Below are 23,720 nucleotides of genomic sequence, written 5' to 3'. Positions count from 1 at the left end.
AGAAATTAACTTGCTGTCTTAATGAACTTCTGCTGCTGGTGTCATTATGTGTCTGTGAGGGTACTCTGGCCCGAAGGTGCAGTCCCATCAGTGAATCTGGAGGAGGTCTGTCCCAACTGGTGCCTGCCCCACAGAGGTTCCTTCCTCTCTGCCAGGGCTCTATGAAACCATCCATCATTAAAAGCAAGCTGACTGCCTGGTACTTTTTATTTAACCTGGATCATTTCAGAGAGTCCTGCTAACAACAGACCGGTAACCCACGAGCCCAGCAGGGCCATGGAGAGGAGAGGAGATACTATCAGTCAAAGGACAGTGGAAGCATATTTCCCAGGTCATTCTTCAGCCAGGACAGGTCACCCATTTATGCTCAAGATCTGATAAGTATGAGAGATAAAAAGAGATATAAAATACAACAGTGGTCTAATTTTTTTCCAAAATACCTGCCAGCGGTGAAGTAAAAGGAGCAGTGCCTGATAACTCCTAGCCAACTCATTGGCCAGGCTATGTTTTGCTGTGCAACAATCTGGTACATCTGTTTGATACTATCACACCCTCTGTGCGAGAGGCAGAACTGATTTTCAAACAGGTCAGCCAATTTAAAAATAACAAAAACAAAACCAAAAACTTTGCAGGGCAGACTGCTCCTAAGCAAGTCACATCCTCCTAATGCCAGCTAACATGCTACCACATATCGCATGGACAGTGGTAACTAAATGAAAACACCTTGAAAAGCTTGGATTTGCAAGTTACCAGGCAGGGGAAGATGACAGATTTTATTAGCATAAGATCTTTAAAAGCTGATTGCAGAGACAAAGTTGCCTTTGTCTCTAGCGAAATATAGAAACGTCAGCCGGAGATTTGTGTTACAAATTGTGCATACAATTTGTTGCAGACTCCTGAGCTCTACATGCCTGCCTCAAAACAGCTCAGGGTCTGTTGTGTGGTCAAGAGGCATTCAGTGATGGGTGCAAGAAGAGCTACCAAGAAAGAAAAAAAAAAAAAAAAAAAAAAAAAAAGAAAAAAGAAACAGAGGAGGAAAGACCTCAGGAGTACCCTGTGCCAGGATGAATGCTCAGCACTGCATCCCAATATCCTCACGCCCACAGGGAAGAGAGGCACAACGGCAGAGCCAAGCTCAGCTCCCAATGTACCCTCACAGCATCCAACCATGGGAAGATGTAAGGTTTGGTGGCTTAATCACACCACAGAAGGTCACACAAATTATTTTTACCAAATAAGAGGGCCTACAAAAATTACACAAGATCAAGGAGAGGAGCTGAAACCTCTTTGAGGACAGCAGTGGTGGCAGCATATTTCAGGGAGCCGAAGTGGCGAGTGGGTGATTTCTGGTTTCCCTCTTCAAATATAAAGACTCAATTATCTTTGAACAGCTTGCTTTACACATGAATTGACACATTTATTTTACAATAAATAACTGAAAGTTATCTATGTTTCCTTTACTGTTAATCTACACAAAGAAATAATAAACAGAGCTTGTCTACAAAAATGCAACTACTGCAGTCCTCAGAATTCAATTAAGCTAAAATAATTAATGCTTCTACCATATTAAATTACTTTATACATTTGAGCCACTGAAGTTTTTTTTTATTATTCTTTAATCTTTTTCGCCTTTTTATTTAATAAAAAAAAAAGTTAGTTTCAAAGGGGGGGGCTGGCTAGGAGGGGGGAAAAGAGCATGATTTGCTGTTAAAATGTAATGGTCTCCTTTAGCTGACACAGCATGTAGAGTGTTTTGTGCCTTTGATTAAAATAACATTTTAAATGCTTTGAACAAACATATCTCCCCATACTTCTAAGGGATTATTTTACATATTTCTTGGTGGAATAAAGAAATTCATTCTTCCTGTCGCAGTACAGAAAGGCTAAGAATATCTTTCGTCACATATAAAGTAAAAATACTGTAGGCTGTTGCATTATTACAAAAAAAAAAATAAAAAAATAAAGAGAGGGGGTGGCAGGGTAGGAGAAAGCTGCCTTAGAGATTAAGTTTCCCTTTTATGAAATCGTATTTAGTCTCTTTTTTTAACAAATCTAACAACAATGCTCTACAGCCACTCACTGGGAAATACCTTTAATGTTAAATGCAGATTCTGATTTTCTTGGCTAATGCAGAAAGCCTTTCTATTGAAATATAAATAAGGGGTTTGGTATATCCCACTAAAGCCTTTCCAGTGAATGACTTCTGTGGGTTTTTCATGGCTACCCTCCATGGCTGTAATGTGAGGCTTTTATCCTACTATTGAAAACTATCCGCTGCTATTAAAAAAAATATGGAAGGACACTGCACCTTTTTATCTCAGAGCTGGGCTCCTAATTGAGAAAGCATTATTACTCCACTATTTAGTGGATGTCCCTATCTCCATGCACTGCTGAGAAAATGCCAATCAAATGATAAACCCTTTTATTTTTCTCAATTCAAAATCTTTTCTACATATTTTCATTTGATATTCAGTTTAGTCTGAAAGAGATTAGGTGCTCCAGATTGGCTTTTAAATTTTTTTTTTTTATGCCTTTCTCACATGTGAACATCCCCTTCACCCCCTCCTCCCCTGGCAGCTTTTCTGTGTGGCAGAAGTGTTGGTTATGTTGATGCTGACTCCTAGAAGCTGTGATGGGACAGCACCCTGTGCACTGGGCCGCTGAGGTACTTCACTATGGACTGAACTCGGGCAGAGGTTAGTCAGAGATGAGCTCTGGACTGCAACTGCAGCATAGGTCTCCTGAACCAACCTTACCCTGGGTGTCCCTTACCCTGGGCACCTCTGCAAGAGGCTGAGCACCATCAGTTTACAGGGAGATCAACAGTTATTGAGAGTGCTCAGCATCACTCAGACCTTCAGCAGACTGGAGGAGAATGTGCTGAATACTTCTCTTCTGCTTCTCCCAAATGGGAAGGAAATCTAGCCTTCAAATCTGTTACACCACAATGTAGTCGTCTCTACCAAGAAATGCATTCACAATTGAAAAAGAATGAGGAAAGCTGAAAATGGAGGGGGAAAGCTGAAAAAGGATGAGGAAAAGACAGGGTCAAGTCTTACAGTAGAGTTGCTTACAACCCTACCACACAGGCTGCCACACATAATGCCCCCAAAGCTACCAGCCAAGACGATAGCTGCACCCAAAAAAGATTCTTAGAAGAAAACAATGTAGTTAATGGGTGGCATATAACCTCTCCTAAAAGACAGGATGTCTGAAGACTGCAGCATTTCTAAGCCAGCATCCTCACTTATATGATGCCCAAGCTTGTCGGAGATACTGGGAGCTGATTCAGAGACCTCCAACATTAAAAGTGGGAATCTCTTCAGCTTCAACTGTAAAGATAGGAGCCTCTCACCAGTCTTCTGGGGATCCCCTCGTGGGAACATATCTACTACAGACAGGATCCTGGACTGTCAGATCTAATCCCACAGGACAATTCCTAGAGAAATCAGGACAGTGGCAGAAAGACAAATTGCCACTGATCTTCAGTATGGGATAAAGTTGGTTTGAACAAAAAAGGCCCGTTACAGGGGAGATCCTGCTGTGTAACATAAAACTCCCATTCACTAGCAGGAAGAAGAGCCTTCCTTTCACCACTGTGGAGGGGACAAACGCCCTGCACAACAGAAGCAGCCCCACGCCAGGCACTCTGCAGGAACCACTGTATGTCAGCAATCCCAGGTGGATACCATCATCCTCCTGCCCACCTCTGAGCAAGGGAGGTCCACTGAATGAATGTTAACTGCACTATGTACGAGAGCTTTAGAAAAAGAAATGCCTGCAATTTTCTCACCTAGGCCAGCCTGCGCTCTTGTATCCTCATTCAGAAAATCCATTTGGGGTGTGCATGTGAATGCAGGTGTTGCCTACCCAACCTGAGCCATCTACAGAGACCCAGGACAAGCAGCGCTGGCAGACAGGCAGACCAGGAAGCTGATATCTACCCCAGGAAAAGAAAAAGCAAGGATTTAATGAACCCCTGCTTCAGCCCTCACAACCAAATCTGCTTCCCACTAACAGTCAGTGGGAAGACGATTTTTCCACTGACTTCACTAGGGTCAGAATTTAATCCTTCCCAGTGAGTCTGCATGTGACAAAAGGTGTTTGGAAGAGGACTGAACTGAGCACCTCACCAAAGTCCCCTATCCCTCCGCCACTTCTACCTGCTTAAGGATGCTCATGAAATATTTTCTGACTCCAGTTTTCTGCTTTTTCCCATGTGTACAGGGTGCTCCTTGGCTCTCCCAGGGAACTGAGAAGCCCCTTTCTCCAGCAGCTGGACACACACAGACAGCTACACTGAATTAAACATGGGATGGACAGCCCTGCATACCATGAGGATTCTCCAGAATGGATGGTTCCTATAAAGACCTGTTGTTGAAGTCTGTGTTTCATGGCACTTTCTAGAGGACTCTAGTTAAAAGATTACCTAGGCAGTTGATTGAGTGTAAAACGTGCTGTACCTGCAATGTTCTCCTGCTTGGGGCAAATTCCTTTTGTAGGCGTGAGAAGACGGTCTTCTTCATCGGGTGTGACTTGGATCCCGATTTCCACTGGCTCTGACACTTTCCTGAGCTCGGCGCGAGAGGAGGGGGGAGGGCTGCTCTTATCCATGCTCTTTTCATAGCAGACACCACCAGTGCCATTGCACTGTTTTCTCTTGTGCTCTATAAAAACCAAGATGTCTCCCAGCGGGAAGTTCATCTGACACTGTCCACAGGTTAACAAGTCGGGGTCTGTCCCGCCTGCAGCGATGCTGATGCCGCTTGGGTCTGCTATTGCCAGGCTCTCATCCTCGTCGGCCAGTGCCGGTTCCACATGGTCAGCCTCTGCTTTGCATGGACAAGGGGAAAGAGGGAGGAAAGGGATGAGGGGAGAAGAGAAAGAGATTGCTTTGAGTGTTCACAGACTCTGGAGGATGCATCACCAGAGGCCCAGCCTTCCCCCACCCCCTGAAGAAGTCAAGCCTGATTAGATCTTTCTTTTATTTTTCAACTTTTCCGCTCTCCCAGAATGATTTCAATATATTTTGCAACCAAGCCTGCCTGAAACAAAATGGAAAGGCTGACCTGGCATAGCTTTCCTGACAGCTCCTTCCCACTGCTGCCAGCACTGCAAGGATATCAGCAAAGAGCCATTTTGCAAGCGTTCGAGCCCCGAGTCGTATTCTGAAATAGTTACTCTCTTTTTATCCCACCTTCTCATTCCCACCGCGTCTCCCAGCCATCTGGCCAAGGCCCCATCCAGCAAAGCTTATGCACCCAAACCTCTCCCTTTTTCAGAGAGAGGGGGAAAGCTTGTATGCTCCGAACTGGCATAACTAGGATCCCCATGACATACAAAATTAGTACCACCTTTCCTGTTACAAAGTTACTGGCAAGATTAAATGACCACCCATTAGCACAAATTACAGCAAACTATTTGTAAGAGTAAGGTAAGCGGGATATGGGCACAGGAGCAGTTAAGGGATTTCAAAAGTCTGTACAGTGGGAAAGGGAATGAGGTGCTTATTTAACATACTGGAATATTGGCTGAGCCTGAAATCTTCCACTTTATTTTTCTGATGTCAAATAACCCTGCCATTGCTATATATGTTAATAAAAGCTTTTCTTGTTTAAATTTTGCCCAAAGACCTGGTGAATTTCATACCTTTACCCCCAAAGACTGGGAAAGAATTTTTGAGTGACCTGCATCAGTTTCTAGGAAATATGCAACTTCTCATTTCACAACTATTAAAAACCACCATGTTTTTAATGGGTATTTATAAGATAATTCTTACATTATAAAATAATTGTGGATCACAATCCATTTCTGAGGCAAAACATGTTTTTTTCTCTTGTTCTACTATGCAACTGCCAAATCATACAAACCTTGGACTTCGCTCAGGCAAAATTTCCACTGACTTTTGCCTAAGGCTGGTTTGACTCTGCAAGGACTATAGGATTTGGGCTGAACAAAACAGAGGAACTAACAGTATGTAAATCAGTGACTGAGCCCTCTAATTGAATCAGAGTTAAAGGAATAGGAGGAAAAATGTTCTCTATTAGTCCAAGCGGTTTCCTTATGGATTTCCTGGGGAAAGTAAGTCACACAAATATCTCAAAGAAGTAAGACTGTGATAAACAGATGTTATAATCCAGATCTGGACTCTTCTCCAGTCCTAAAACAAAAGGATTTCTGTCTCACTCTTAAGCAATTGCAAAAAAAAAAAGAAACACATAGGAAAGAGACAAATGGTAGAAGGTGGAACTCATTCCCTGGCAACACAAATGGTTGCGCCTTGAAGAAAGGTAGTTAGAAAAAGAATCACTCCATTTTTGCCTTCCAGAATAAATAACTGATCAGCATATCTACTCAGTGGTATTACAAGTTGCATCGGAGCTCCCTAACAGCAAAGGGGAGAGCAGAAGCAGCAGCACCAGCGACGGCAGAAAGGGACAGGGACTCAGAGAAGTGTCCATCCTGGATGGGCACGGGAAGGCTTCTGTTTCCAAACACATTCATTCTGAAAAGCATTAATTACCTTTTTACCCTTAATCTAAGTTTAAAAGGAGTTTGAAGACAATCCTACGCAATTAATTCACCAATTTATATCATGAAAAGATGCCTCCTTGCCTTAGTGAAAATGTAACCATAACCCTGTGCTGAAAAGGGACCGCTGGGAAGGGAGCGGGTGCCTGAAAACAGCGTGTCACGATGCAAAAGGTAATTATTTAGTGCTGTGGTTCCCTTTAATGATCTAACATTGAGCAATATTGTTTATATTGAAGAGAGCTTGCACCTTTAATTACCAATTACATATACATCATTTTAGACCCAAAAGAAAAGGACTGTGAAAAGGTTCCTTTAGAAACGTGCACACTATTTGTAGCCAGAATTCCTATTAAGGGGAAGCAGTGTGTCAAAATATTAAAAAAAAAAACATACAGAAAGGCACACACAGGCACACAGATACACACACGGGAGATGGGACAAAGAGCTGAAAAAGACAACACGAAAACAGGAACTGAACCAAGGGTCGTAAGAAAAAAAGTGGCAGAGGAGAAAAATGTTTATTACTAGTTTCACTAACATTCCTGTAAAGGCTTCAGATTAAAGTCTGTGTCTTAAATTACAAAGACTGAATTTTGGTATTTATATATTTTATATATGTAACAAATAAAAAGAAAAGCACAGACCCCAACTTTATTATCTTTTTGATGTGAGGATTTTATTATTTTTTTTTGCCTGCAATTTAAATTGTGCTCTTCAGAAAACGTAGCAAAATTGCTGAATTTGATAAGGGTCCTGACCAGGCGTCTGTGGAAACATGAAGGAGGTTCGAACAGCTAAACTGTTACAAATTCTTTCTTTTCAGTTATACATTTCATTTGAATATTAGTTAAATCCACATATGCCTATTCACTTACACTCGCTCACTCTCTTTCCAAGGACTCTGCAATGGCACTTTTTTAAATAACATCTGGTATTCCTTCATATTTTGGCAGTCGTCACATCACCGAAAATCAGCTTTTCGTTTTCTTGGTACGCTGAGCCCTCATGATCAGTAGTAATTGGGTTTCAAACTATCAAAAGATTTTTTTTTACTCAACTCTATTTCTGATTTGAGCTTAATAAATCATCAAGCATGAGACCAGCTATTCACCCAACAATGCAGAGGCTATATTACATCCCCTTATTCAGGACATGGAAAACAGACATAAAAGAATGAAAAACAAAATACTGAATAGATCTTCAAATGCATTTTATCCATGTCAATTTGCATTTATTTTTTTTACTTGGAATAAAAAAAAAAAAAAAGACTTCCTATTGACAACTCAATTAAGCCATTAAAAACCTATATTCAAGTAACATTACAGGAGAGATTTAAAACCCACAAAGGAAAAGAGAAAAAAGCCTGCAAGTCCAGCCCATAACGCATCGGGTCATGCCTGGTTAATACAACAGCCAAGATCTTAGGCTGTTTAAGGAGTCCTTTAATACCAAAGGGGCAATTTAGGCCAGTCTCAATCTAAAGTTCTGACTCTACTTGTGTCTGTGGGTTTCAAATGAGTCGCTTCACATTATTTGAATTTAACTCTGTGGTTTTATTGCTGTTGTTGTTGGTAGCTGGGTTTAGAGGGAGGAGGGTGTTTCTTCACAAGTATTTATTTAAAATTAATTTATATTTTTTTAAGAAGAAGAAATCAAGCCACACACAAGAAAAAAAAAAAGAAAATGAAAAACACCTCATCTCCCTTACGTGGGAAAAGAGAAAAAAAATGCAAACGAGATATTTCTAGACAGGACTCGTGCCCTGGTTCTTCCAGATGTGTTAAGGTGTGCCCAGCATTTTCCCTGAATCCAGAGATTCCTCCGAAGGGGATTGCCTTGGCATTGCCTGCCTATGGAGCACAGTGAGTCGGCAACGGGCAATCTACGGGGACATGAGTGACAATGTTGTTATATGATGGCTTCATGAAATTAATGCAATTGGACAATCTAAATCATTTGCTTTACTTAAAAAATCATTACACTTGCTGACTGGACTCCAAGCTCTCTGGCTGCCTACCACACCAAAATGCAGAGGACAAACCCCTTAATTCCATAAAGGCACTGTCACAAAGCCACCAGCACTCCTACTCCAGTGTGGTGACATCATTAGAGCATATGTGCCCCATGCAAACAATGTTCTCATGCCCAGTATTAAAGTGAATGCACATGCTAACTACTTTCTGCCTGTCAGTTGTCTCAAAATCATACCCATTAATAGTGGAAAAGACTGTGTTCCTAAAAATCATTTCCAAGGCCTCGAAGGACAGAACTGTGAATGCATGTTCACAGGGTTTGGGTCCAGGCAGCAATCATTTATTTTCTTGCCTTTTTATTGCACTACAGAGCCTGGGTAAGAAGGGCTCTAAAGTTGCCAACCTACTCTCCTTATTTTTCCTGTCCTGCAGTATCAAAAGGAGGTAGAGCAAAGGGGAAGAGGGAACATTCTGTTGTCGGGCCAAAGCGTTGCATGTGAAAAACCTGCCCTCCGTGGCTGGTTTCTGCACAAATCAATAACAGGGTGGTGAAGGTGAGCGCTGCCAGTGCCTTCACCACAGAGGTGCTGCTGTATGCCCTTCCTGCCCTACCACAGCCACTGCCCAACCTTATACCCACCTGGGGGACAAAGCACAGGCTACCCCAGGGGCCACCCTTCTCTGGGACAAGCTGAGGTTGCCCAGGGTCCACCATGGGGACACAGCTCCTTGTGCCCAGACACAGGAAGCTGCCCACCAGTGTGCTGCAGTGCATCAAGTGCACTGTTCTCCTCACACAGTCACTGCTGCCTTGGAGGCACAGCCAGGGAGAGCTCAGCCTAGCTGGGGAGCGAGCACAAAGAACTGACTTGCTCTTCAGGGTGTTGGCCCAAAGCAGGCCTGAAAATGATGTCCCTTCAATCAACACCCACATGTCACATTTACTGTAGCATCAACATGCTTAACGGAAATAGCTCGAATCACACGCTCTCTGGCTGGGTTATCACCGAGATCGGTGTCAGGATCCTTGCTGCACAAAGACTAACACTGCTCAAAGTGGACGACATGGCTCCTTGCCGTCGAAGTTTATCAATAACCTGCTTCCAGAGCCTTCCAGCAGCTCCTGCAGCTGCAAGGTGCAGAGGCAGAGTTGAGACTATGCCTACATATTGCCTCAGCATCACACTCAGCGACACTAGGCACAGCTTATCTGCCACCAATTTTTAATTTTTCAGAGGACCGCAAAATAATTGTTAGTAGTATCTTATTTTATTTTATTTTTTTTCCTAAATAAAAATCTGAGGCTGAGTTGGCCAAAAGAGGCAACTTGATGGAGAAGCCCCAGAAACACAGGGGACCGCACTCTTCCTCACTTTCCCAGCGACTCTCCGGCGTGTGCAAAGTGCACAAAGGCAGAGCTGGAGCAGCGGCGAGCGAGTCTCTGCCACACCGTGCGTGCGTGGCCCCGGTGCAGCCGCTGAGCCGCCGCCGTCCGGTCCCCCACGGCCGCCCGGTCATCCCCCGCCACGTGCTGGGCGGGCGGCAGCACAGCGCGGCGGGGGTCGGTGGCCCCGCAGCAGGCAGGATGGAGCCTGCCGCCCCTGCTGGGCACCCACAGCAAGGGGACAAGGACACGGCGGTGCAGGGAGGGTGGGGGGGAAATGACCGGTTCACTCCAATGCTTCAGCACCTGCACAGCGCGGAGAGCTGGAGGACTATTCCTGCGACACTGGTACCTCGGACACCTTTAGCAGAAGTACACTGAATCTTTCAGAAAGCAATTTAACCCTCTGTACACACCTGAGACAGAACAAGTCAAGTACTGCCACAAAGAGCCATCAGGATTTAGGGAAAAGAAGGAGGAAAATGACACAATAACCACGCCGTACTCAAACAGGACAAAAGACAAGAATATCCAAGAATCTGCACGAATATCCAACACTTGTCAGATGTTATTTCTTCAGAAACTACGCAGTGTTACAGAAGGGAGTGCTGTGTCTCCTCTTAAGTAAACTATATGTTCATAAAAAAATATTTACGGCTTTTGAGAGCAGAAAAATGTATAGACTATAGACTGCAGAAGCTGTAAATCTCTGAAGATAAAATGGGATGTGATGATGTGATATAAAAGCATTCTTTGTTCCCCAGTGAATACATTTGTTTTATTTAAAACTAAACGACAAGCAAGGAGAAAAAGGAGCTCTTGGTGCCACAAAAGGAGAAGGAGCGGTATTTGGGTACAGGCTTTCAACTGGCATAGAAAAAGATATTAGAAGCAGAGATTCTTACCCAAGGATTTAAAAGGCACGATCAAAATTAAGTAATTAGTTCTGAACATGTATTAAACATACAAAAGCTCTGTTCTCTTCTTAAATATCAGGCTCAGAAGAAACTGCGTTTTACAATTGTGTACGGCACACTGTTGCTCATACACAATTTTCTTAAGTCTTTTTTTTTTTTACTTTCATTGAAGCATATTCATTATAACATTCAGCTAATTTATGGCTTCTTCCAGTGGCTTAGTAAAAGGGGTCATAAAAAAGTTAAGTAAACCAGTGTGTTTTTTTCCTCCCCCTTAACTTTGGATTCCTTTTTTGTACTGTGCTGTCTAGTGCTTAGTCTTTGGAAAGTACCTTGGGCATATCCAGCACACACACAAATTATCAGCAGCTCCAGGAAAAAAACAAAACAGAATTTCTTGCACTGAGGCAACTACACAAAAGACTTGCATATGTCAAAAATACAGAACTAAGTCCCTGTGAATGCTGCACCATTAATCAAATCCCCGATCTGGTGTCACTTTTGCCAGTAAAATGATTATATTCTTCTAACCCCCTTCTACTGGCGCGTGGCTGCAACACATGAAGTGTGTCCCTCTACTTTAATTTGTTTTCAAATAGCCTGCTTTAGGCATTTTTTATATATCCTTTGGAAAAAAAAAGAAAAAAAGAAAAGAAGAAAACTGCTATGTAAAGCTCCAGCAAGGGTCTACAGTACCAAGCAAGTAACACCTCTTTGGGAAGGAGGGCAGACAACGAACAAATTTAACTGATGTTCAGGAGCCGAACACACAACTGCTTCTGAGGCTGTAACTGTGGATGCCGAGGAATGGTGTGCAGCTTGCCCATGTACATTTTAAGAAAGTAAATAACCACCACAGAGGAAGGTGTTGTAGTAAAAGCAGCTGAATGAATCATGCATTTATCAATGCATGCAGTTATTGATGCCTTTTCCCTCCCTCATTAAGAGGACACATATATATAAAGCCATCTACAGCCAATGCTCGTGCCTCATCAAGTGGTTTTTTGTAGTAACACTAACTTTAAAGCTTGTGGGTAATCCTTGGCCCCCCTTTATTTTTGCACATGCTTTCTCTGGATGCTACCGAGGGGAGATCAAATTCAATCTACAACTGTACCTCAACCCTGGAGAAACCAAACGGCACATGAGGAGTAGGAAATGCTCTAGCAAGGAGGTGAAGAGCCATTTTGGGGTAGCAGGTCTCTGCAGGGAGAATTTTCCACCAGGCTTTGACCTGGGGGAGTGGGAAGGGTGGGAGGCAGAGGAGGGAACAAGAGGAAGGGGAGCGTGTGTGCGTGTGCACTTCGCGGGCAGAGGTGACCGGGAGGAGGAAAGGGGGAATAGCGGTTTCTCTTGATAAAAGTTAACAGTCATGGAATGAAAGGAAAGCTACAGTGAGTGAAGTCTGAGGTTTTGGGAGTGGAAAAGGGAAGGTTTTCCCCATGGCTGTGCAATGCTAGCATCAGCAGTGGCCCAGGCACTGTACGCTTCAGTTTACCGGTCTGTCAAATGAGCTGGCTGCTGTCTATATGCTTCCAACTAGCTCAATTCAAACATTAAATGAAGTAGAGAAATCATCAGATAAATTGCTGGTCTTCTCTACCCGAGAGTGAAAGGTTCTTGTACAGCTGATGACAGCCCTGATCCTTTGTCTGACCTAATTTACTTCTCTTGAAGGTTAGAATAAAGCACACTTTCCTGTCACAGGATAACCTAACCTGCATCCGCATATTGCACCCAAAAAACAAGAAGACGCTTCTGCTACGTTAACAGTGCCATAACTTGATGGACTTCTCAGAATGGGTGAAATAGACATCCACTGACCAAAGCTTCCCGTGTGTACGCCACTAAATTATACATTTGGGCAAGAAAGAGTCCCGCTAAAGTCCGTCCACAACGCACAAGCCGACTGCAGCAGAGAACAGCACAAGCCTGTTGGAGAAGCACACAGCACAAGCCCTGTGAGCTGTTCAGCAGCAACTTCTACATGACAGATGTGATTTTGTGTTTATTTCTCTAGAAAAAAAAAGAAAGCTTATTTTCATTTGCAGGAACTGCAGATTTTTTGCTCTAAGGACCTGAGGATCAAAGTATGGTTAAACTCTCTCATATCAAATCCTCTCGGCAGGGGTACATGTGGCTTTCTGACATGTAATCGACGCCGATTTCTGTTCGTGTGTGTCTGCTCTATTGCTGCACATACCTTCTTCTAGAGCTCCAGCTTCCTCACTCTGTGTTTTCACATCCACTGGAGCAAACATATGGATCTCTGTGGGTTCCCCCCCGCTCCCCGCCACCCAGAGGCTCACTCGTATACAGGTACCATTAACCCGATCACTATCTGACAACAACAAATGGAGAATTTAAACATTGTCTGTTGACAATAAAAAGCACCGTTAAAAACTAATTTTAATTAAAAACTCCTGTCCACCCGGGTCAATTAATCAGCCGCGATTTAGCTAAAACTAGATTCGTCTCGCTGTCAGCCCTTCTCGGCTAGCTCTGTATAGATCTTCGCATGGAAATCAATACTACAACTTTACGCTGAGCACATTTTGCAGCACAGTGAGCGCCGGGCGCGGCGGTGCGGGCTCCGGCGGCGCATCCCGCGCGTCCCGCGGCGGGGCCGGCGCGGCCATCGCACGGGCTGGGAGCTCCCCCTAGTCGCCAACCCCCGCCACTGGCGGACGGAGCACACGGCAGGCTCCCACCAGCCAGCGAAGTTTATTTTGGAAAGTATTTTGCATCAACAAACAGCACAGAGCGCAAAGAGATCCAGGTAGAAATTGTGGAAGAGGAGCTAATATCGTGTGCGAGGCATTTTTGAAGCGGAGAGATCTGCTCGCAGCAAGCTCAGCCCTAGGAAGAGCCGCTGAAGTCAACCAGAGTCCTTAACCGATATCAATAATTTGTACTACTTCTACAAGCGCACACTCCACTAAGTCATAACAACTGACACATATGCCACAAGACAACCCTTCGTTCTGCAGAAAAACATACACTTTGCACAAGACAAGGGCTCCCACCATTCCTATTAAAGGCAGCCAAGTAGTAAAATTTTGTAGAGTTTTATTTCTCAATATTTAAATAAGCCTGACAAAATATGCTCTGCATCTGCCGGCCAGCAAAAAATGCAAAATGGTTTCTCACCCACTGTACGTCTATTTAAGCCACTGAACACATCAACTAAAAAGGACAGAACCACTTAGATCCACAATCTAGTTACTCTGCATCAGTTCTAAGAAATATTTTAAAATATGAGAAACTATGAAAATGTACCAGTAGTGTTTTTATTTATCTTGTAAGTCCAATACAAATATATTCAAATGAAAGGTAACCTGGAAGTCGACAGTACACAACCTTTATTTTTTTTTTCCTGTCCTATTTAAAGCAAACACATGTAATGTCTTTTAAAAGCACAATAAGTTTTTCTATGCACGACTATGCACATACTATGAAAAAGTCAGCCATCCTTAAAATAATAGTAATTTCCTCCTTAATTCTTCACTCACAGCATACATTCTTTGTATTAGAGTTGATTACATTGGTGTGGGTTTTCTTCTGCAGGGAATGTGCGTTAATTGCACTAAATCTAAATGCATTTTAAGAGAAGCTCCTTGAAGCAATTTGCAAAACTTTGACATGCAAAAAATCGTAGGGGTTTTTGTTATTATTTTTAATGACTACGTACACATAAAAAGTGATACAGGAAATTATTGCTCTTCCTAGGAAACCTGTTGACCAGGTACTGAAGAGCTGCCTTGGGAAACCTGGTTCTCGACCTGGAATTGTATGATTTTACTGTATCTTTCCCTCACAATCTTTGCTGCTGTTCTGCAGAAATGTTCTTGCTTTGCCGCCTCCTGCAAAACTGCTACCAGTAAGCTTTTCACATGCTCTTGCCTTTCATATTTCCTTCAAATGAAAAATGCAGGGCTAGTTTGAAAACAGATTTCTTGAGTTTAAAAGGGAAGATCTTAAGCTGGAAAATAACCAGTTTGAATCAAAGCAAAATAACATTTCTTTGCACAGAGCAGCTCAACACCTCAACCTCCTCTTCTCTACATAATCAGTTCTTTTGTATTGTCATTCTTTTGCATTAAAGTGAGCTTGGCTACCAAGTTTCCTCTGTCCACTACCAGTGAAGAAAGGTTCAGAGCTGCACTTTTCTCTCCATGTGTTTCCCCTCCTTTTTCGTCCTGCACATACATCCACTACAACGCTGCCTGGGTGAGCCTGGCAAGGACAGGCAGGCCACTCCGTTTCACAGTCTTAAAGACCACTGTTCTAATGAGATGCTGCAACTCTGGAGCACAACTATACTGCAGTTTCTCTGCTTTTTGAGTTTGTTTGTCTTACACTAAGAATCTAAACGTTTCTTCAAACACAAAGTGCATGAAACCAAATAAACTCCAGCTGAGCAATGTCAGAAAACCCTTCTCTCTCTCTCTCTCTCCACTCATCTCTCTCCCCATCACTCTTTCCTTGCCTGGCACAGACCTCCAGTCCATCCTGAAATGCAACTCTCCTGAAAGACGCCAAAAAGGGAGAGAGGGAGAAAAAAGCCCAAGCTAAACACAACAGAAATTAAAGATTTCTGAAACCAGTATCAGTTCATCCCAGCTTTGGGGGCTTGACTTGGCATTGACTTTACTTTGGTTTAAGTGTTTTGGTTTCCCATTCTGTTGCCTGCTACTTTCCAAACTCCCCTTTAGAGAGGACACTGCCTGGCTGCTTTTCCCCCATGAATGACACTTCCCGAGGAGTGCAGAGCCTGCAACCCCCTCTCCTTCAAGCCTGCAGCTGAGGCTCAGACCTATGCGCTGAAATGCCTGCGCTCCTGCTCCCCCAGCCCCAACTCCAGCCCGTCGCAGCCTCCCCCCACCCCCCGCCTCCCACCACCTCCTCCCCTGGATACCTTCATTTTTTTCTGCCACTGTTCAGTATGCAGCCTGATTTCTCCGCCAGCTTCCTCAGGATGGAGATATAGATAAATACAAGAGGGGAGGGAGGGAAGCTCGTACCGCTCTGCTCTCCATTCCTCCCCCAGCCTTCCCGCTAAACCCATTGTACACGCAGCTCCTCGGCACCTTCGAATGCTGTCCTGCCTCATTATTTACCTTCAAGTAAAGCGATCAGAAAAGGCGATCAAATTGAAATAACAAACCTACCTGGCTCTCTTCTCCACCCCACCTCCCCCCCCACACACACACCCAGCAGCAACAGCAGGGAGAAAAGAAATGTTTCATCCCTTGAAACAAATTCAGACGTGTGCAACAAAACAGATTTTCCGCACACCCCCTTTCAACACCCCACATCTCCTCATAAGTGAGGCAGAAAACAAGTGAGAGAAACTGCACAGGGCGATTTAGGGGGCTGTTGATGCTATCTCTTTTAGAAAGAAAATTAAAAAAACAAAAAGGGAAAAAAAATAAGCCACCAACAAAAAGGGTAACACATTTTCCAGACTGGATGGTTAAAATCAAAAATGCAATTAACGAAGGGGAGGGCGTTGAGGAAGGGGGAAATCCACCTTCTATGGTGATGCAAATCTGGCTCCAAAATAACAATGAATAAAGAAAAAGAAAAAAAAAAAAAAAAAAAAAAACAAAACCCAGAAAAAGCTGAATACCAGATGCATTTTCATCAAGGTTCCACCAACTGATGGGCTGGGAGGCGGGGGGGAGGGTAGTTTTTAAAAAATAAAGACACACACAAAAAAAAAATTATATATGTATATATATTACAAAAAAAAAAAAAAAAAAAAAAAAAAAGAAGAAGAAGAAAGAAATACAAAAACAGTGAAAGAAATTAAAATTTCGGAACTCAAACCGTCCCCTAACAACCCTGTGCTACGAAAAAAAATCCCACAGGAGGTGGAAAAATTATATACACATATATATATCGATTCCCAAGGAAATCTTACAAACAGAAATTTATCACCGATAACAAAGAAAAAGAGGAGCTTGCAAGCACCAAATGCTCCTGGCAGATGGCTCCTATTCTTGGCTTTCAGGGGAGGGGAGAGAAGCCGGGGGAATATTTTATTTATTTATTTAAATTTTTTAAAATCTCAACATAAATATTCGGATCCGTCGCGGCTCAGGCTCAGCCCCGGGCTGGCTCAGTACGAGCCGCCGCCCCCCGCAGCACAGCAACTTGCGGACTCGTCTTGCGGGGCGTGGGGGGGGATTTGGGGGGTGGTCCGGCCGAGCTTCTCGGCGGAGAGCTGGGCCACGGCGCGCCGGGCATTCATTTTCTTACCACCCCCATCCCAGACTGGTCCTATGCTATAGGAGGGAAAAGGGGACCCGCCTGACCTCCCCCTTCCCCGTGATCCGGTGGTGTCGGAGCAGCAGGGAGCGCTGGGGGCCCCGCGCCCCGGGATGCGCCCCCACATATTCCCTCCCCCCCTTCGCGGCACAAGCCCCGCGGGGACAGGAGCGGCGGAGCGGGGCGCCCGTGCGGGGACCTGCCCCCTACTCTGCCTGCAGGCGCTCGCCCCTCTCCCGGAGCTTTAGGGGTGGGAACGTGGAGGAGGGGGATGCTGGAGCTACGGGATGTGTGTGGGGGGAGCGCCTCCTTCCCTCCCCCCCGCATTATTTTTTCCTTTCCTATTTTTCTTTGAGGGGGTGTGGAGGGGGGCATATATGTGTATTTTCATTGGAGCTTCAGCAAAGTGCAGCCTCCGCTCCTGCCCCGCAGCCCAGCCGGTGCCACTGTACGGCCCGCATTTCGTGCACTCCATCCCCGTCCCCCACCTCGGCTTTCCCCGAGCCCCCCCGTCACCGACAGACACCCCCGCCCGCACGTCGGCAGCCCCTGCCCTGCCTCTAGCCCCAGCCGAGCTGGTTCTGCTTTCCCCGCGCTTCGGAGGAGAGTTCTCTTCCCCCGCCGGCGATGCACCTGGGGCAGGCAGGGCGCAGCTGCCCATCTACCTGCCCCGCGCCCGAGCGCCGGGAGCTCGGCCCCGCCGCCGGCCCACTGCCTCCATGTGCTTCCCTCTAAGTTGCCCCGGCCGCTGCGCTTCTCCCCCGCCACTGCCCACCTTGATCCGCCCCCCCCTCCGCGGCCAGGCTGTCACGCCGAGGCAAGGCGCTCGGCCAACTTTTCCCACCGCTCCGTGCTGCCCCCGGAGCAAGGAACGAGGAACGGGGCCGTGGGCGAGCCGCTGAGCCCCGGCGGGTCGGCCCAGCCCGGCCCGGAGCAGTGCGCCCCGCTCCGCCGCCCCCCGCACACGCACCCGCTCCCCGGGAGAGCCCCGCGCCCCCCACGCCGCGCTCTCCCCGCCGGCAGCTCCTTCCCCGCTCCACGCCGCCTGCCCTCCCGCCTGCCTGCCTGCCTCACCTCCGCACCGCTGCAAAAACGCACAGAAAACTTCGGGCTTCTCCCCCCCTCCACCCCCAGCCCATCCCCCCCAACCACACACCCCCCTCCCCTCTTTAATTCCCTTCTCCTCTCCCTCTCTCTGAAGTCATTTACCAGCTTCGGTTGCTCATGGAGTTTCCCCCCCCCCCCCCCCCCAGCCGCTTCCTCCCCTTCCCTAATTTTGCTTCTCGATTTCGGCTCCGTCTGGTTCCAAGTTCAAACTTACGTGTGATAATCTCTCTTTGTGACAAGTGCTGCGGGTTTCCCTGCTTGCGACGGGACATTGCCCTGGCATTTACACTGGCATCGCCTGGAGAGCTTCACTGGTTTGGGGAGATGTGTTGGGGGGTCGATCCTCCTCCTCTTTTTTTTTCCTCCTTATTCTTCTTCTTCTTTATCAAGTTCTTCTTAAAAAAAAATCAAAAACAAAACAAAAAAAGCCTCCTTTTTGTTGCTGCTGTGGTGCACTGGATGGGATTCCCTCTCAATTAAAAATCATCATCATCATCATCATCAGGAAAAGCTCTTTCTCGCTCTTTTTTCTCTCTCACACACTCTGTCCTTTCTCCACTGCTTCTGCCACTTGGACTTCCAGATCTCTTCTTGAACTTAGGAGGATATGCACCGCCAGTGACACTTTTCTCTTTCCCTCTTTCCAGAGTGCTTGGTAAATTGGCAAGTGCGCTTTTCCACCAGGAGGGTTAAAAAAAAAAAAAAAAAAAAGAAAAAGAAAAGAAAAAAAAAGGCAGTAATAAAAAAAATTTAAAAAAAAAAAAAAAGAAGAAGAAAAAGTACTAGAATTGGGATAGCCCACACACAAAAAAAAATTTGCCAAAAAAAAAATGTTTTTCAGAGATTGACCCTCGCTGGGTAGATATATAGAGAGAATTTTTTTGAAAAGGGGTAGCCGAAACTGTGTCTCCTCTTTCCCAGTTCAAGTGGCACTGCTTTGCCCTGGTGCTTTTGGATTGCCAGTTCTCCTGCACCACTTTGCACTCTTCCCCCCTCGCCTGGCACTGGGACTGGAAGGAAGGAAGCCCCCAGTGCAGCTGGGCTGGTGCTGGCTATTACTATTATATATTGCAATGTGAAGATGGCGGAGTCCTGGTTCTCTGGGAGCGCTCTGTCTCTCTATGGCTGGGGCTGCCTCTGTACAATGGGATAAAATTCAAGTTCAAGTGCGGACGTGACGTTTAATCTGCACTAGAGACAAAAAGACCCAGAGAGTAGGAGCACTGGGGGCGACTAGCGGTGGCTTTTTAACATTGTACCCTGCAAGAGAACAAGAAACGCCACTCGCACACACCGCACACACCGCACACGCACACACACCGCACACACACCAACTACGGCACACGCAGGGCTCGCCGCCGCTCCGGGCTTTGTGCAGCGCCGCTTTCAGTGCGCGGAGTGCCCGCGGCTAGGAAAAGAGCGCGGGGAAGGAACAAATCTGCATCCTCACGCACGGCCAAACTTCCCCGAGCCCGGCGCCGGCCGCAGCGGGGGCGGCTCGGGCGGGGGCAGCCGCCGGGGTTCGCGGAGGGCGCAGGCGGGGGGCGGCGGCGCTGCCGCCGGTGCCGGTGCCGCCGCCTCGCCGTTACCCATCGCGGCCGCCGCTCTCCGCCGCCCGGGCTCGGCTCCGGATCGTGCTCCCGCCGTCCCCGTGCCCAGGGAGCGGAGGCTCCCCAGGGGTCGCGGGCTGCTCTTCCTTCCCTCCAGGCGCCGCCGCAGCTCTTCGGCGGCGAGCGCGTTCCCCCTGCATTTCTTTCGAACAGTTTTACAACAACACAAATATCTGTGTGGGTTGGGGAGAGGGATTTTTTCCCCCTCCTCTCTCCCTACCCGAAACGCGATGGTAGCGGGACACGCGCGCACACCCGATCCGCACACGCACACACGCTCCGACCTTCTTCTCCCACCCCCCTACCCCCCTTCCCTTAAAATCCTGGCAGAGAGTATTTTTTCTCGGAGGAATTAAGTCTCAACCACGAATGGAGAGACGCCGAGTTCCCAGGAACCGCATCCCAGTGCACTTGTCCTCCTATTTCACACGCAGGTAAATGCCCACAACTGCGTGCGCTTCTAACTTGGAAGATTCTTGTAAACCAACTTTTTCCCCTGTATCTCGGCTCTCCCAGCCCATCTCCTGCGATTGTTTCTCTCTCTCCCCCCTCCTCCTCCTCTCCCGACAAGTAAATAGTTCGGTTCATAACAGCTTTTCAGCATCAGATCTGGCCAGGGCGAGGGGAAGGGGGAGAGGAGAGGCCTGGGGGCTCGGAGGCAGATGGAGCAGAAACCCAAGAAACCACCCTGTACCCGAAGCCCGCTTGGAGAGCCGCGCTGCACTCGTGTCATTTACTTTCCACGTTAAACGAGTATATATATATATATATATATCTTTTTATTAAATCGCATGAGAGCCTTGAGGAGACCAGAATTCATCTCATTGCCCTTAATCAGCTTTGTGAAGAATTTGGCTAAACAGCATCGCTCTCGCCTCCTCCGGCAAATCTGCCTCACCCTCCCCACGCCCGCCCGCCCGCTCACAGCCCGTGTTCCGGCGCTGGCAGACCCCGACCCCCCTGAGCCCGGTCTGGGAGGCGCCCAGGGCAGCCGGGACCCCCGGCCACGGCCGGGCGGTGGGCGCCGGGCCAGCCTGGCACTGCCCTGAGCTGCCCGGGCTCGGCCCTCCGCCTCTGCCAGCGCTCGGCAAACACGTACAGGACCTTTAGCGGCGCTTAATCTGCTGCGATTGTTCGCCGTGTGTGTTTGGTTTGCTCTGCGCGGTCCTGCAAAGGAAAATGACCGTGGTGATGGCAGGGCCCCCCCACGCTTGATGGGGAGGGACGGGGCCCCGAGGGGGAGCCCCCCTGTCCTGCCCTGAGGGCCAGCCTTTTCCAAGCCAGGGGAAAGGATGCGGCAGCCTCACGCGGGGGATAAGGGAAGAAGGGAAGGCGCTCCCCTGGTCGGCCTCCGCGCCCGCGGTGAAGGGGCCCGGGCGGATCGGCGGGGATAGGGTTGCCCGCACTGCTGTCCCCGCTTTGATCCCACTCTGCTCCCGGCTGGGCAGGCCGAGAGGCTTTGTGTGGCTGTGCTGCCGTGCTAGGCGCGGCCCGTCCCCAGGTCACGGGCACGGGGGTGTTGTGGGGGGCAAAGTCCGGCCGCCGGCGGCCCCGGCCCTTCTTCGGAGAGCTGCAGGAAGCTGCACCCCTTCGGAGCACGGCTTATCGGGAAGTTACTGGGCATCATCTGTTGATTAACTAGTGTCTTCCAGTGGGCATCGAGAGCGGGAGATAAGGGCCGGCAATGATTGACCGGGAGGACGCTCCGGCTGCTCGGGGCGGCGGGGCCGCCACAGCCCCCTCCCGCCCCTCCAGCTGCGGGCAGGGCTTCGGGGGTTGAGCCCCCAGCCAGCCTGCTCCTCCGAAAATACATCCCAATAGAGGGAAAAAAAAATTCCAAAGTGATTTCTCAGTCTTCTCTTTCCTCCCCTGTCTGGCACTTGTGATCATTAGCACTGAAAGCTGTTAATGTCTTGTCTCACAGCTCCCCCTTTAGTCTCTCTGCTCTCCCTGTCTCGCGTTCAAAGCCAGATCAATAGCAGGCTCTTTCTAACCTTGACCTATCCCTCGACCTGCCTCCATCTGCAGCTGGCCCGGCGCTTCTGTCTCTCCCCCACCCGCCGCAGCAGCCCCGCGAGAGGGCCCGGGGTCCCCGGGGGCTGCCCGGGCGGCGGCGGCGGCCCCGGCATCGCCTCGCTTTGTCCCGGTCTGCGCGGCCGTGCCGGGCGCCCGCCGCCGGGAAAGGGGCCTGAGCCCCCCCCAGTGCCTCGCTGCGCTGTCCTGGGGCTGCTGCTCAGCTCCGGCCTCCGCCACCGGCCTGCAAACTTGGGGCCGCAGCTCCCCACGACAACAACAAAACACGTAAAAACCCTACAATAATATCACCAAAAGAAAGGGAAAAAAGCCCAGGCAAAACGGAGCGTAACCTGCAAGAAGAGAACAAGCTTTTTGCTAGCTTTAGAAGTACTATGGTCCCTTGTTTTCACTTAGGGGGAAGAAAGCACTCTCTTGCACAAAATACCTTGTATTAAGATAATAATCTTTTCTTTCTTCATAGTATACAAGGGATTTGAAGAGTTCTCATGTAGAAATACCATCCTTACTGTAGGGAAAAACAAGCTCATCTGATGTCAAATATTCCATTTTATCCTATACGCAACAAGGCATGCTGAGTCAAGAACTCTCAGCACGCACATGCTCAGCTTCTGGATTTCTCTTTCTTTCCTTCCTTTTTTTTTTCTTTTTTTTTTTTTTTTTTTTAAATCGTGCAATGTCTTTAGTTAAAATCTAGCACGGATACAGATACATAAATAACAGTGGCTTCAGTGTAAAGAGGAAGTCCCGATATCCTCATGGAGGATAAGCTTGATGTGTCACTTGGACACATTTTGAATGCATTTCCACTTTCTCCCCATTTGGTCAAATAACTTTTCAGTGGAAGAAAAACTGGAGCTGCAGATTCTGTGTGATGTAATTTTGGTTTCTTCCCAGTCTTTAATGAGAAAGCTTATGCTAAGTTAGAAGTAAATTGCTTTTGATACAGGTCTGGGTGTTGGGGTGGGGAGGAGCAGGGGGAGAGAGAAGAGAGGGAAGGAAGGAAGGAAGGAGGTTGGAGACAATCTTGACATAAATGAGGCTGCTGTCCTCATTCTCTTTGAATCTTTAAATGTTGCTGCTTGGGAGGGAAAAAAAAAGAAAATAAACACAGGGCGTTGATCTGTTCGGCTTAGTTAGCCGCTCCACCTTGTGAAATGGCACAGAAACACAGGATCTAACCAGATCATATTTACATACATATTAATAAAGCTCCCGAGGTGGCAGTTCAGCCGTCACATACAGTGCAAGGATCTCTGCAAGTTCTCATTTTAGACCCATAAAAACAGATAAAAAGAGGTCTTTTGGGCTTCCCTGAATATTTTTCTGCAGTGGTTTTATATCATTTCTGAAAATTACATAGTTAAGTGGCATCAAATTTCTGGGTGATATAATAACTCAAAATGTGTAATTTTTTTGTATCAAATCACTTTGCAGCCATAAACAGAGTTTCAGAAACTCAATTAGAGGAATGATTTGGTGGGGTTTTCATTTATGGCAAACAGTAAAATTGTTCTTGTTATCTATTCAAATATATATAAATTGCAACATTTATTCACTTGATTTTCTTTTCCATGACACTGGTGTATTTGAGAGTGCAGCGAAATGAAGGCTTAAGAGGATAATGTATTATCCCCTGCCCCATTCTCAAGACTTTTCAAGTGAGGCAAAAACGATGAGGATGTTTGTGTGTTTTCAAGACATTTGGTGTCCCCCCTATTTTTGGTGGTTGTCATTTGCTGATGTTTCTAGGAGTGAGTTCAGAAAATGAGATTTTCTCAACATTTACATTCTAAACCTTCCCTGGAGTCCATTCCTCAGTCTTTGAGTTCTTTTGGAGGTTGGGGATGGGTTTGTGGGTTTTTTGGTATTTTGGTTTTTTATTTAT

At 46.9% G+C, this 23,720-nt stretch overlaps 1 protein-coding gene across 4 annotated transcripts in view; it reads right to left on the bottom strand.

Annotated features, from left to right (window-relative positions):
* The window catches only part of BCL11B (BCL11 transcription factor B), a 97,098-nt gene extending 77,714 nt beyond the window's left edge, over window positions 1-19,384 (bottom strand). For 2 of the 4 annotated variants that reach the window (XM_051769464.1, XM_051769466.1), the window contains exons 1-2: window positions 18,403-19,384; window positions 4,464-4,832 (exon numbers count right to left, since the gene is read on the bottom strand). In XM_051769464.1, the coding sequence (XP_051625424.1) occupies window positions 4,464-4,832; window positions 18,403-18,460 (427 nt within the window). In that variant the 5' untranslated portion in view covers window positions 18,461-19,384. The remainder of the gene's footprint in view (window positions 1-4,463; window positions 4,833-18,402) is intronic. The other 2 variants (XM_051769465.1, XM_051769468.1) reach the window with 1 other exon arrangement.
* Window positions 19,385-23,720: the final 4,336 nt, after the last annotated feature.

This window comes from Manacus candei, unplaced genomic scaffold, assembly GCF_025592945.1.
Source record: "Manacus candei isolate 608988 ecotype Guabito, Panama unplaced genomic scaffold, ASM2559294v1 h1tg000109l, whole genome shotgun sequence".
NCBI lineage: Eukaryota > Metazoa > Chordata > Aves > Passeriformes > Pipridae > Manacus > Manacus candei.
The sequence above is the reverse complement of the archived record's forward strand: the minus strand, read 5'-3'. Positions and strand labels throughout refer to the sequence as shown.